At 40.0% G+C, this 13775-nt stretch overlaps 2 protein-coding genes across 7 annotated transcripts in view; both read right to left on the bottom strand.

The window, feature by feature from the left end:
• Positions 1 to 10728, bottom strand: part of cita (citron rho-interacting serine/threonine kinase a) — a 39975-nt gene extending 29247 nt beyond the window's left edge. For all 6 annotated transcript variants that reach the window (XM_055027347.1, XM_055027351.1, XM_055027349.1 and 3 more), the window contains exons 1-10: positions 10609 to 10728; positions 10275 to 10397; positions 10002 to 10146; positions 9116 to 9291; positions 7131 to 7232; positions 3850 to 3992; positions 3477 to 3570; positions 2838 to 3044; positions 2584 to 2737; positions 1356 to 1545 (exon numbers count right to left, since the gene is read on the bottom strand). In XM_055027347.1, the coding sequence (XP_054883322.1) occupies positions 1356 to 1545; positions 2584 to 2737; positions 2838 to 3044; positions 3477 to 3570; positions 3850 to 3992; positions 7131 to 7232; positions 9116 to 9291; positions 10002 to 10146; positions 10275 to 10376 (1313 nt within the window). In that variant the 5' untranslated portion in view covers positions 10377 to 10397; positions 10609 to 10728. The remainder of the gene's footprint in view (positions 1 to 1355; positions 1546 to 2583; positions 2738 to 2837; positions 3045 to 3476; positions 3571 to 3849; positions 3993 to 7130; positions 7233 to 9115; positions 9292 to 10001; positions 10147 to 10274; positions 10398 to 10608) is intronic.
• Positions 10729 to 12090: 1362 nt separating this feature from the next.
• On the bottom strand, positions 12091 to 13677 carry LOC129358162 (beta-crystallin B3-like). The gene is made up of 6 exons (XM_055027031.1): positions 13595 to 13677; positions 13360 to 13439; positions 13154 to 13269; positions 12921 to 13053; positions 12703 to 12845; positions 12091 to 12557 (listed from the first exon to the last, which is right to left on the bottom strand). The coding sequence occupies exons 2-6, from the start codon at positions 13432 to 13434 to the stop codon at positions 12269 to 12271; spliced, it is 756 nt and encodes a 251-aa protein (XP_054883006.1). The 5' UTR covers positions 13435 to 13439; positions 13595 to 13677; the 3' UTR covers positions 12091 to 12268.
• Between the last annotated feature and the right edge of the window lie 98 nt (positions 13678 to 13775).

Here is a 13775-nt window from a genome sequence, read left to right as displayed (position 1 = left end):
ACAATCATCAGTAGACAAGAGAAACTCCTCAAACAAAACACATTACAGCTACACTGATGAGCATAGAATATAATGAAATGTAACAATGATTTCTTTGCAGCAGGCAACAGAAGGCGTCTCAGAAATGAGGCAAGCGGTGGAGGAGATTTTGTTGTAGAGTTTTCCTAATGAGGAGTCGGGCAATCAAGGTCAACAAGAATGAAAAGCAAATAAATTATGACTGAAAACCCCCAAACACATGATTAGCATTTCATTATGCCTGACTTTTGGCTTATTTCCCCTGTCCCTTTTTTGGAATTGCAATGAAGATTGTGGACATGCATATGCATGCACCCACACGATACTGAGAGATTGTGGGGGCTTCTCTTTGTCAAACGCCACAAACGTTAAAAAGCTCTAGCAGATGGGTGATGTTATAACAGCAAGGGACAGAGACATTAGAAGAGAGAGAAAACAAGAGGAGGAGAGAAGACTGGTAAAGATGGGGGTGGGGGCTGAAGAGGGGAGGAAAAAAAACATCACTGTAGTAACCATAGAAATAGATTTTCTCCCCCAATCTGAGCTCTCAGCCTTTTTTTTCTCTCTAATCTGCTAACGCTTTTTATTCCCTTTCTGTTGCTGCTGCTGTCATGATCCGCAGTCTCTCCAGCACCATTAACCGGTCAGAGCACTGGCCCAGGGAGGGGGCTAGAAAACTGAAACCCATCCTCCTGCTTTATTATCAGAGGTTAAGAAGCCAAATACCTTAAAGATAAATTACATTCCCAAGCTTGGGCTGTTAAAGTCAGGAGCTCATTATGTCTCACGGGGAAACAGTGAAACCACAACAACGGCAGTGACGGTGGGAGTGTGCCTGTGTGAGGGGTTCCACGTCTCAGCAAACCTCATTGACACACTCAGCCGCATACCAATCAGTGTTCATGGAACGATAACGCAGCCCAGCATCCTCTGGTTCATTTATTTCATCTGCCTACGCATCGGATGAACCATGTGCGGTCGCAAAACACACAAAAAAGAAAGAAAAATAGAAATCATGAGAAAGAAATATCAGACATGATCTCTGCTTCCGTTCTTGTTTTAAAAATCAAATGGGAAAATTAATTTTAAGTCCCAACAGGCAGAAAACTATTGACATAGACAAGACCAGCTGCCCAGGCCACAATGCTGGGTCACCTGGAAGAGGGCTACCAACATATTATGAAGCCCAACAGCAGCAAAGGAGCCAGTGTTAGTATGGGGGAACAACAGAGATGTTACATGAGGCATATGCAAAGGAAATGATGAATACTGTGGATTCACTGTGAATTCAAAGGAAAGAGAAGACCAAAACATATTGGTAAACAGGTAGCACTTACTCAGATTTGGCCAATGCTGCTAATGCTCTGCTGAAGAACCAGCCTAGAAAGGGCAGATCCTGGCCCCGGAAGCCTGCTGGCACAGCTCCTCGCTGGGTTGCTGAGGCTGGCCAGGGGGCAGCCTGCTCCGGCTCCTCAAAATTAGAGGTGTCATCCTCAGCATGCAACGCAGGAACGAAAGGCGGCGGAACTGCAAGAGTAAAAAGGATGAGAGAGGAGGGAACAGGAGAGGGCAAGGAAAAAAAAAAAGGTAGTAAAAAATTATGTTTAAAAGAACAACACAAGGAGAAAGGAAAGAGAAAGGAAGGGAGGAGGAGTAGAGCGATGGGAGCCTAGAGTGCGGCAAGTCGCGCGTTGATGCACATGCTGCCTGTGTTCCTCCCTCCTCCTCTCTCCTCCTTTCATACACATACTCGCTCGCTCTCCCTCACTGCAGCAGAGCGAGCTAATCAGCTGGAGTCACAGCTGAAGCAAAAAGCTCCATATGTGTTGAACTGTCAATAAACAAGGACCAAATATCCAATGCAAACATGTAAACATGAGGTACTTCTTAAACAGTGTTTTATATCAAGAACTGATTTTTTTTCCCAATCAAAATTGTATAAAGGTGTTTACTTTTTTCTAGAAAATAATCAACACTTTTCAGTTTTCAAAAGTCTATCATAAATACTACTTGCAAAGGAGAAATCTTTCAAAAGAAAATATATGACAGGAAAATTTTTAAAATTTAAAAAAGATCTGGTGAGCAAAAAAAGCCATGTTTGCTTCCAACAAGTGTACTTAACCAGTAAACTTGGATACTGGTCAGGCATGTTTGACAGAAAATATTTCTTCAAGGGCTAAGAGTTGTGCTTTCAGAAGCTGTTCAGCTGATGCTGTCGAATTGAACAAAAACAATGATGTTAAATCATCAGGCGTGTGCTTCCGCCACGGAAAGCCTGCTGGTGTAGCCTGCGTTCAGGATTTGTGCTGCGTCTGTTAAGAAGCAGATGAGTTGCAGATCTTCACCGTCAGCCTTCCTCCCATTTTCTCTCCTACAGAAGGAGCTGGCCCGCTGCCAACGGCTCACAGAGCCTCATTATTTTACAACTGAAAATGCCTTTCATAATGCAATTAGCCTTGAATACATCCAGAAGCGTATAACACACCTACAAAGAGACTAAGCATTTGTTCATATCATTACTATGAGGCTGAAAATAAAGCGTCAGAAGGAGGGGATTCCCCCCACCTTGTCTTAAGTTGTTCCAGTCTACATTTGAGAAGAAGGCGTGACACCGCAGTCCCTGGTAGCCCAGACGCTCTCTCGCTCCACACACCAAGCTCTGCACCAAGTCAACAAATTGCTTACTGGCATGAGGCTCTTCTGGAAACTTTAAGTAACGCTGGAGGCAAAGGAGATGGGCATTCAATAATTATTCATTCCATGAATAATTCAATGACTAGATTTATTTTTTCTTGAAATGGTCACCATACCAGACATACCTGAAAATTCAGAATGTTGTTGATGGTCTTGGTAGATGTGGCATCAGAAAAAGGCGACTTGGCATAGATCATCTCATATGCAATAACGCCCAGGGACCACCAGTCGCACTCAACCCCATAGGTGCTCTGAGAGCCGCCGTTTATGGCTGTCAGGACCTCTGGGGACAGAAAGTCCTGGGTTCCAACAGGGACTGTGGCAGAGGCTACCTGGAAACATTTACAAAATACTTCAAATGGACAACTGTGGGTTATCAGTATTAAGACTAACCAAGGTATTAAGGAAATAAATAAATACAAAATAGTTTAAAAGCCACAACATTTCTTAATCATATCACTAATATGGTTTACAGGATTATTATACCTTATAATTTATAGTTTCAATGTTTTTATTTAAATTCTTTACATTTGAGTTCAAACTTAATTCTGAACCTGCCTGAATCGTAGTTAAGCCTCATCTTGATAAATTGAAAGCTGCTTTGAAACTACATATGGCAAAGTTATCCATAGGTTTTTAAACTTCGCAGTAGTACTAGGAAGCCTTTCCTCAACGTTGTCAAATTGTATGATCTCAATCAACCAATCTATTTCAGTGATGTCACTGTTAATAACACTAAAGTCAAAACCGTGTAATCTACTTACGGTTTTATTTGCAGTCAACTTGGCAGCTGATCCAAAATCGGCGAGCTTAATGTGACCAGTCCGGTCGATGAGAATGTTCTCTGGTTTGACATCTCTGTAAGGAAATATTTTATAGGACATTTGATACTGCTTTTAAAAAGCTTTTTGTTGCCTCAGTACTTTAACATGTCAGCTACTATAAGTTTAATGGAGCACATTAGGAAACATTGGCGTTGGTTTTTTTTGTACTTTATGCTGTCTGACTCGGACATCAAAAACAATTTAGTGAAAAACAAAATAGCAACACCAACTCAGAAAACCCAAGTGGCTCTTCCTTTACCACATACTGTAGAGAAAGCAGTAAAAAAAATGGATATAGCTTTGAGTGTCTAACCTGTGGACGTAACCCAGCTGGTGGACTGCCTGAATGGCTTCTACCAACTCAGCCAAATAAAACTGAGCCATTGACTCGTCAAATTGATCCTCGTATCGGTTCAGCAGAGACATCAGGTCACCGCCTGGCAAGTACTCCATGGCCTCAAGACACACAGACAGACAAAGTCGATAGAAAAGAACATAATAATAGAACACAAATAAAATATGATGTAATAAAACGCAACATAACATTTTAGAACTAGATAATATATTGAATCCCAGCCGCAATTTCAAAGTGTGCAACACTGAGAATTACTTACATCTAATATTTGGTAGCATATAATATTTCAGGGTCCATCCGTTTTGCTTGTTAACATATTTGGCCACTCTGAGGGACTTTCACTCTCTTATATGCCTGCACTTGATTTATATTATGAAACAGCTCTGTGATTAAACAGGCAAAAAAAAAAAGATACTGAAGGACCCATTCAATACTCTGTTTGGAGACTATAAGCAACTACCTTAATGGACATGTTAGCTATCTATTGGACATGCAATCATTTTAAACAATCTTTTCTTCCAACTTTTACTTTGCTTCTTTATAAATTTGATACCTAGTTTTAATTTTTCTTTTTGTTTTTTCTAATTTGTTGTACCATCTAGTTACCCTGTCACAGATTGGTGGTTTTAACTGTTGCAACTTGCACAACAATATCTGCACCAGATATTTTTTGTTTGTCTTTTTGGTATGCATGCAGCCTTGTAGTCATTGTACACCTGCCTCTCAATAAATGAGTTTTGGTGACATCATAGCAAAGCAAGGGAGCAATGAGGGGGGAAACGAGTTAATCATGACTCATATTCCCGTACTCGCATTCAACAAGCATGTCATACATGTCATATATATTTCAGAATATATAGAACAAATAGTCTAAGATGCACCAAATAAACAGAAATTAGAACTGATTTTGGGACATGTCCTAAAATTTCATCAAATTTTTTACAAAACTCGAAAAACGAAAGAAAGAAGGAAAGGAAGAAAAAAAGAAACAAAAAAAACAAACAAAGAAAGATGTCATATTTACAGACAAACCAGTGGGAGTTTCAAGTTAGGATGTATTTCATAAACACTAAACATTTATTGTACTGTTGATTTTGGGCCGATCAAATGTAAAATTGGCTGATTTCAATCACTGAATATTTATCATCTACATGAGACAGCAATAAGTGTTGGATCCCATAAGATGCATCTGAGCTCACATCAAAGCTATGTTCAGATTATGCTCATAGGGTATTTCTCCTCATTATAAATTCCTTATGTAAGGAGCGGATACTATTACAGATTTATCTCTGATACCGCAGTCAAAGCATTGCTAAAAATAGACCGAGAATACCCGCAAAATCCCTGTGCCGCATGTATTGCTGTGATCAAAGCGTTAAATAACCCCTATCCGGCGAAGCCAACATGCCAGAAATTATATCTCCTTCGATATTTGCATACATTTTATCTGAAAACACAAACAACTGAGGATTATTTTTGGCAGTCTTCTGCACCGTGAGGAGAAACTGGTCAAGTTGATTGGAGCTATTCGGTTCCTTCAACACACACACTTTGCAGGCGAGAGCCCCTGGCGCATGAATGGTCTGAGAGTCTGAATGAACAGGAGCATTCTCTAGCGTTACCTAGCAACAGAGAGACTAGGAGCCTCTCTGACACACGGATAAAGATGGATGCTTTGTATTTTTGTCCATGCTCAGTTAGTGAGCAGGGTGGGAAAGAGGGGGAGTGAAACGGCGATGAAGAAGAATTGAGATTGACACGCAGGGGGCATGAAAAAAAAAATAAATGTATGTATAAGGGGGAGGCGGAAAAAATCCTCACTATGTAATGAACATCTTAAAATCATTTTTCCTTGAACCTCAGTCATTGTGGGGTCAACACAAAGATTGTTTTGTTAGAAAAAAATATGTTGCTTAAGAAGCTGAAACACAATTGTAGAAAAATTTCCTTCACTGAATCTAAATACACCCTAGAGATGTACAAAAAAAAAAAAAAGAAAGAAAGAAAAGAACAATCCTGTGTTTTTACTGGCCAAAAAGGAATACATCAAACCAAAAAGACAACGAGCCACACTTTGCCAGACTGAGACACTGCAGAAGAGAATAGCATGAGTCATGTCATTCATCAAAAGAGGGGGTTAAAAGGAGTTCTGGAGGTCTTGCACATGCTTTACTAAATTTTTAAGTCTAGTCTTTGTAGCTGACTCTTTCTCCTTTCTAAATTATTAATGCACTTATCGAGATTTAAGTCATTTAGAAACAAAAAGCAGCCTGTCTAAGGAGATGATTCAGTGTCATGACTGATCTTAGCAGAAAAATTTGCAAAAAAAAAAAGACAAAAAAATGTTTTTAACAGCTACTTTTTTTTTTACTAGCAACATGTGTCTCATTAATCCTAGCTGAATGAACAAAATACCCAAATGGTAAGAGATTTGCAAGATTTGAACTTAAAATAAGTTCAAGTTCAAGTACTTCTTTATAAAAGATTTCATTTTTTATAAATACAGAATATGGTGCAGAACTTTGAATTTCTTGACTGTCTCTAACCCACACAGAGTCAAATATATACATACAGGTTGAAAATTTCACTTTCATCCTCTAATAAAATGTATGTGAATGCCCATTTGGGCATAGATAGGAAACCCCACATTTTTGTAGCCATCAGTGAGGTTCTTATACAATTTGTGCTGCATATTTAGACACAGTTTACTAACAGTTGGTGGAATACTGGCACAGACCTGAAAGTCTCGAGTTTTAAATAGGATTAAATAGGATTCATTTTGATGGAAAGACAGATCAATCTTTGTCTCATCTGAATTTTCTGTAAGCCGAGCCTAACGGAGCAGAATTTGGAGTCGCCACGTTCTCAGTCAATGTAAATGTTAAGCATGTCTCACAATGAATTGTAAAACTCTTCTCGTAGTTCCTGTGTATTTACTTCAAAAGTTTACAGTTCGTATCAAAAGCTTGTGAATTGGACACGGGACAATGTTCCAAAAACAAAGTTCAGTACTTGCTTTGTCCTAAATCTAAATACAATAGGCCCTATGCTGTCCCCAGCCGTTCACACACTAAGTCAGTATGCACTCAGCTGAGCTTACGCCATAGATCAACAGCACAAAACATCTCAACTGGGCTACATTCTTCTAGTGCAGCAACTTGACCACCAGACAACCAGTTAAGCTACAGCGCTTAGGAAATGCCTTAACCCTTGGCTTTTTAAACATGCTCCAGTCTCACCAGGTAGACGTGATCTTTATCCTGAAAGGCATAAAGAAGCTGTGGAATCCATGGACTACTGTTCAGAGCCAGAATCCTCCGTTCCTCCTCATGAAAAACAACCTGTAAAGAAGTAGAAGGATAGAGACACAGTATGTCGATTTCAATGTTTCACATTACCAAACTTGTACTTTGTGACTTTGTGAACAAATATAAAATGCAGCTTTCAGGTGATTTCATTTATCATCCGAAATGATAATAAATTTCATATATTAAAGGAAAAGCTGTCCTAAACAACTTGGTCACAGCTTGTGAAAAACCGAATACTGGGTTGTGTCACCCATGACAACACTCATCAGCATCTAGCATTCCCGAGCCTTCTACATCTCTGGAGGAATTTGGCCTCCTCTTCTTTCAAAAATAGTTTTAATTCAGCAGCAGTAGGGGGTTTTCAAGCCTATTCAAGATCACACCATGGTCTCTCAATAGGATCTTAATCCACAGTTTGAATGAGCTACTTCATGGCCTTTACCTTGTTCCCTGTTTTTCTTTGTGCTTTTCAGAGGTCGTCACTAAGATCTGATTTAACAAAAGTGTACTTCAACTTAAGGTCAAAAATTCCTCTTCTTCACGGTGTTCTACTCAGGAGCCAAATTTTTGGTTGCATCATATATGGCAAGTTATACAGAAACTGAAGCAGGAAAGCAGACCAAGACCGTCACACTACCACCTCCATGTTTGACTGATGGTATGATATTCTTCCAGTCAAAAAATCCTGAGACTAGGTTTTTTGTTCTTTTTGGTTAGTGGACAAGTTATCCCATGAATGCTATTTTTAGCCCATGTTGACAGAGAGGTTGTATTTATATGATGTTTTTGATGCTACAACCTTTTTCAGTCACTTTGGTTATCTGATTAACATAACCAGAGTAATCTCATACTGTGTTCCACAGGTGCTAAAAATAACTTGTTTGAAACATGTAAGTGTGACAGAAGAAATCTGGAAAGAGGAAAATCCTTTTTTCACAGCACTCTGCATGTAATGAAGGAAACCTCAATGCCTAGTTTCTAGTACTTATCTTGAACACAGAAAAATACCCCAAAGAAGATCATTATAGGAAATATTAACACACTATTATCAATCATCCTAAGACCTGATATTTGCCATTATACTTTAAAATAATTTTGTTCTATAATAGGATAGACTCCACTTCTTAAATTTCAACAGGACAAAGGCTACTAAATAGGCAAGAGTAGTCTGGAAATTAAGAGGTTATAAGTTTCATTCCTGCTTCCCCTATGCCACACAGAACTCCTTGTTGCCCTCTGATCTGTGAATCGCTGTGCGAAATTTTGTGCCAACGAGTGAATGTGACACGTAGTGAAAGAACGGGTCAGTATAGTGAGAGTGGTCGGTTCATTTACAAAGCAGCTTTCGAAGATGGATGGATTTTGATAAAAGAACATAAGTAGTCAATTCACTTTAAAAATACCTTAATCCTAAAAAGAAATTAAATATAAAGTAGAAATGGCATTGGTTACTCAAAAACCACTTCACTGTTCAAGATCTCAAACTTGTAAGTGATATCAATTCCCTCTTTTTTTTTTTTGTTCTTTTGATCCTAAAAGTGTAATTTGAAGTAAGCAAATTGGTCCCATGTGGCATAAAGAAATAATTACTTATTCATTCAAAATCGTGCAGTTAGTTGCTCCCTTATCGTCACTTCCTGACATTGCTCATGTACTGTTCTGACAGAAATCTGTTCCATTAGTCATGCCAGGGACCACAGCTGTGAAATACCATACCCAGACTTTTTTCAATGTTATTCAGCCTTACAGCGCTCTCCTGTGGAACTTTCTGACAGTGCAGCTTAAGAATATTAAGTATACTAAAAACAATAACAATGCAGGGACAATGTTATTCTTCACTTTACATTCTCAAAAGTTTCTAAATTTTGCAAGCTTGCCACATATTTTTTTGGCTGAGTCAAATAAGAGTGTCTTACATTTTCCTGAGTGCGTAGCACGGCCTTGTTCATCATTTTCAGTGCACAAACATCGCCGCTGGCTTTTTCTCGAACTACTCGAACTTCAGCAAAGCGACCACGGCCGACCACTGCACATAGCTCAAAGTCATGAACTGCTGGCTGCAGGGCACGCAGCTCGGAGACCGCCTCAGAAACTGTTTGGGAGACAAGCATTGGATGACAGCAAGAAAAACATGTTCATTGTGTTATATTTAGGGTTTCTACATATGTCCAATCTCAAAATCCCATACTTTCCCGAGCAGTTTTTTCAAAACGATGTTCTAGCCAATCATGTACAAAATATTTACTAAACTGGGTTTTATTACCCATATGTTACTCAAAACATGACAAGATCCAACTGCCAGTTTGGTAAAGGACTATTTCAATGCTTCTTTAACATTTAGAGCAACTTATATCAGCTCATTTTTTTTCCAATGAAACATTCAATTCCTTACATTTTGTGAGACAAAGAGTTCACAGTACTTTTTAAAAATTTAAAGTACAAATGCAAGCATTCATAAAAGTTTTTAAAAGACAAATTTAAGACTTTAAAAACAGAACCTGCAAAAGACAGGAACAGGAAGCAAAGCTGATGGGGAAAGAGACAGGAGGATGAATGAATTGTTATGAATGAATGTTACAAATCAGTAACTTAAAAAGATTTTTTTTTAAAAAAAAAAAACAATAATTGAGTTGGAAAAATCTGTAATGTAGCAAATCAAAAATGATTAAGAAAAAGTGGATATTTTAAATACAAAAAAACACAAAACACTTGAAGAAAAATAAAGTTGGCAAACTCAGTGTTCGCTTTTTGCATATTTATTAAGACTTCTGACTAGATGTGCATCGAGATGAAGTTACTTACATTTATGGACAAACTTTGCCACATGCTGAATCTTCATTAGCTCAGGGGATGTGCACTCTTGGTAGAGAAGCAACAGAGCCTCCAGAAACTCCTCCCGTCCTAAGCTGCATCCTCCCTGCTGACCGCCGCTCAGGCTCACTCTTCCCTGGGGAACAACACGGGAAGGGGGAGTTATGTACCGACTACGGGCCACCGCCTTTAAAATGTGCCGCACAAAGCATATATACTGACAAGGTAGCCGAATGAAAGCAAGATAGTTAGATGTGGCCATACCTGAAACACCTGGTTGAGACGCGAGCTGCGGCTGGTGATTGGGTCAGCGGAGGAGCGAGGTGTTTTCAAGGTTCCCTGACTGACGTATTTGAATTTCAACATGGTTCCCTAACCCCAGGTAACCTGGGTGAAAAGCACATGGTTATTCACAGTTGAAATACCGCCAATGTTGTTGTTTTTTTTTATCAGTAAACGGACCGTTCCTTTAGCTCGCGCAACGTCAACGGTAGCTAACGTCCACTTCTCTAAAATGCCCCCTAACGTAAACGCGTCACTCGCTGCTGTTCTCAAATCATATGTATGCACACAAAGTACTGAGGTGCTTAACACTTACCACACTGCCATGCAGACGATAATAATACAGTGTTAACATAGACGCAGCGATATACTCATAAGCATACTCTTGCCCTCTCTACTCCCGCTGTTTCCGGGTGAACGTTCAAATTTTGCGCGTTTCCCGCCCACCTTACGAGCCTAGTGAATGGACGTGCTTCCTGGTTGGATATTCCTCATCTTCCTGGGCGGGTCTGTGTATTTTTTTAACCAATCACTGAGCTTTGACGTCAACGGAGGGTTTCTATGAGGAGGAAATGTTAGGGATGTGTTGTTATCGCAAACTTTAATCTGAACATTAAGTGGACACAAAGTTAGGACCCGAAGCATCAATTCGATTTCTCTTTCATCCCGGAAAATCAAAAAAAGCTTTTCAAATGTTCTTATTTTTGTGCACAAATATCAAATAAGATTAAAAATATTAGTTGTAGACATTGTGTCACTTTTAGCTTTCCATGGTTGTTGAGACTGTTTATTTATTTTTCAGCTAGTTTCAGAAGAAGTCTGAGGCCAATTTCACTGTTATTTTTCTGTAAACCTCATTCTGGTTTACAGAAAGTTTGAGCTGCAAGGTAAGAACAAGACAAACGTAACTTTATCATAACCAGGGCCTTCCAAAGGTATTCAACACCACTTGAACATTTTCACATTTTTGTGACATTGCAGCCACAGCGCACACATCTAGACACCGATACATTTGGTCAATCTTCTTCTCAGATTGTATGGAGATCATCTGTGAATAATGTGGCAATGTGTCTGGCAACAGGACTGGACTTTGACTGGTCCATTCAAACATGTAAATGTGCTTTAACAACCAAAAAAAAACTTTGTCCTGCTAGAAGGACGAAGGCTCCAGTCTTGTCTTTCGCAAGCAATATTAGTTTTTCTTCAAGGAATGTCCTCCATTGGCTCCATTCTTCTACTGCTGAAAAAAAAGGAAATGGTGTGTATACCCTTTTTTACCATTCTCATTTTGCAAACCAAAATGAAAATGGTTTGCATTTTCATTTTCAGACAATGTTTGCATGAAGGCCTTGTGGCAATCTGAAAATGTGACTTCTCATGGTTTTCTTTGAAGTTTTGGTGAATGCCTTGCTCTGCTTGCATTTGTGAGATGTTCTCACTCACTGAGATGTTCAAGCTTCTCTCTAATTTTATTCCTGCCACTAGCACATAGAAGTTGGATGTTGAAATGTGTCAATATTTGTTCAAACCTGAGTACCATGAATGCATTTACAAGGCAGTTTCAGCACAAAGCAAAACAAAAACTTCAAAGGCATATGCTTTTCTGATTTGATGGAAAATCTATTTAGAAGGTTAGTATTCTAACCTTGGTAGAATAATAAATAACTCATGTTGGTAACTGTGTCCCTCTATCATTTTGAGAAATTTCCATTTTATTTCTCATCCCAACCAACTTGTCAAACAGTCCTCTGTGCAGTACATAATCAGTACCATGAAACAAATGTGCTTATAGCCAAAGTCAGGGTCAAAACCTTTATTTTCAGCAGAGATACATGTTTCAATATTACCAGTTCCAGTTCTCCAAAACTGCATGGTCAGGAAGCCTCACCCAAAAAGGAGCATGAAGAAGAAACTGGGGATTGGTCAGCTGCATTCAGCTTCCCCCAGTCAGTGTGGGTGTTGTCAGAGGTGTGCTGTTAAGGCTGGGGTTGAGTTTGGGGTTTGGGAGTGGGTTTGGGATTAGGACTGGGATTTGGTTTGGGCGGTGCAGGGGAAGGGTCAGGGGCTGGGGTAGGAGCAGGAGCAGGGGCAGGGACCGGGGCAGGTGGAATATAACACCCTCTCTTATGCCACTGCATGTCCCGCACACGTCGGACGGACTGGATCTGAGGTGCAGTGGCTCCCCAAGCATTCCAGTGCTTGAAGTCTCCATGTTCAAAAACGTACTGGCGCCCTCTGTAGCCTGGATATGTGTATCCCACCCACCTTCAAAAGAACAACAGTAAATTAGAAATCATCACTAATAATTTACAAAGACTTAAATATTCTGTTGCTCCAAGCCCTTCAGTTCTACCCTTAAGATCATTGGAACGTATCCATTATTCCTTGTGATTGAGACGATATATCTTACGTTCCAGAAATAGCCTTAGCACTAGCCACACGGTCTTGGAAGCCATGAACCCAAAGGCTGGGTACGTCATCATCAACAATCTCCATCTTTCGTCCTTCAAAACCTGTCTTCTCAAACAGGTGCAACTTGTGATCCCCGCTTTCCTAAAGAGAGAAAGAACACGCTTGCTTGTATTGCATTTAAAATCCGCAAAAGAGCCACGTTTAAATGCTACTTACCACTTTAAGAGGCCTGAAGGAGCTCAGGATGTAGCTACTCTGGCAACTGGTCCAGGTGCTCCACCGAGGATACTCGCCTTTCTCGAGGACAAACTGCTCCCCACCAAAACCCAGGCATTCAAACCCTACCCATCTAACAACACAGACATACCGCATTACATAAAACTGCCAAACTGTAATGTGGACAAACTCAAAACGACAGAATGATATTTAAAGGCAGATGAGCCACTCACGGTCCTGACTCCACAATGACCGAGCCAACTCTTGGGGTCTTTTCCAACACGTCTTTACACTCGCCAGAAAACTCCACCTTTTTCCCACGAAAGTTCTCAAACTCAAATACAGCCAACTTAAAATAAAAAAAAAGGAACAGGTGAAGGTTGACAGTGTTGCCCAAATGCTACTAAAGTCAATTTACTGGTGTGTGTGTTGAGCGTACCTTATATGTGGCTCCAGCACCTCCTTGGCCCTTCTCTGCAGGCAGCTGGTCTGGGGTTCCCTGCTGTTCTGTCATGTTTTCTTTAGAAACCCCCCCCCCCAAAATCACATAGTTTAGGGCAAATGAAGAACAACTTGTGTGTTTCAAAACTTTGATCCTAGTAGGTCCAATTTGCACAAACCAAAACAGAAAAATTTTTTGGGTAGAACTTGCATTATGAGAAGGATTAATTTACCTTGATGGCTTGTGCTTTGCTGCACCCCGAACAAGCCACGCTCTCTGTCTTTCCTTTTGTCTCGTCTTTTTGCCTCCTGCCTGTCTCAGTTTGAGGGTGAGTGTGGTTGTGGAGGCCTGGCGAGCAGTCGGTGGATGCCAGTGGGGGTATTTATGGTTTATTTCTGACCACAGCAGCAAAA

This window comes from Poeciliopsis prolifica, unplaced genomic scaffold (genome assembly GCF_027474105.1).
Source record: "Poeciliopsis prolifica strain line A6 unplaced genomic scaffold, Auburn_PproV2 SCAFFOLD003, whole genome shotgun sequence".
Classification (NCBI taxonomy): domain Eukaryota; kingdom Metazoa; phylum Chordata; class Actinopteri; order Cyprinodontiformes; family Poeciliidae; genus Poeciliopsis; species Poeciliopsis prolifica.
Note: the sequence above shows the minus strand (reverse complement) of the source record. Positions and strands in the feature narration are given on the sequence as shown.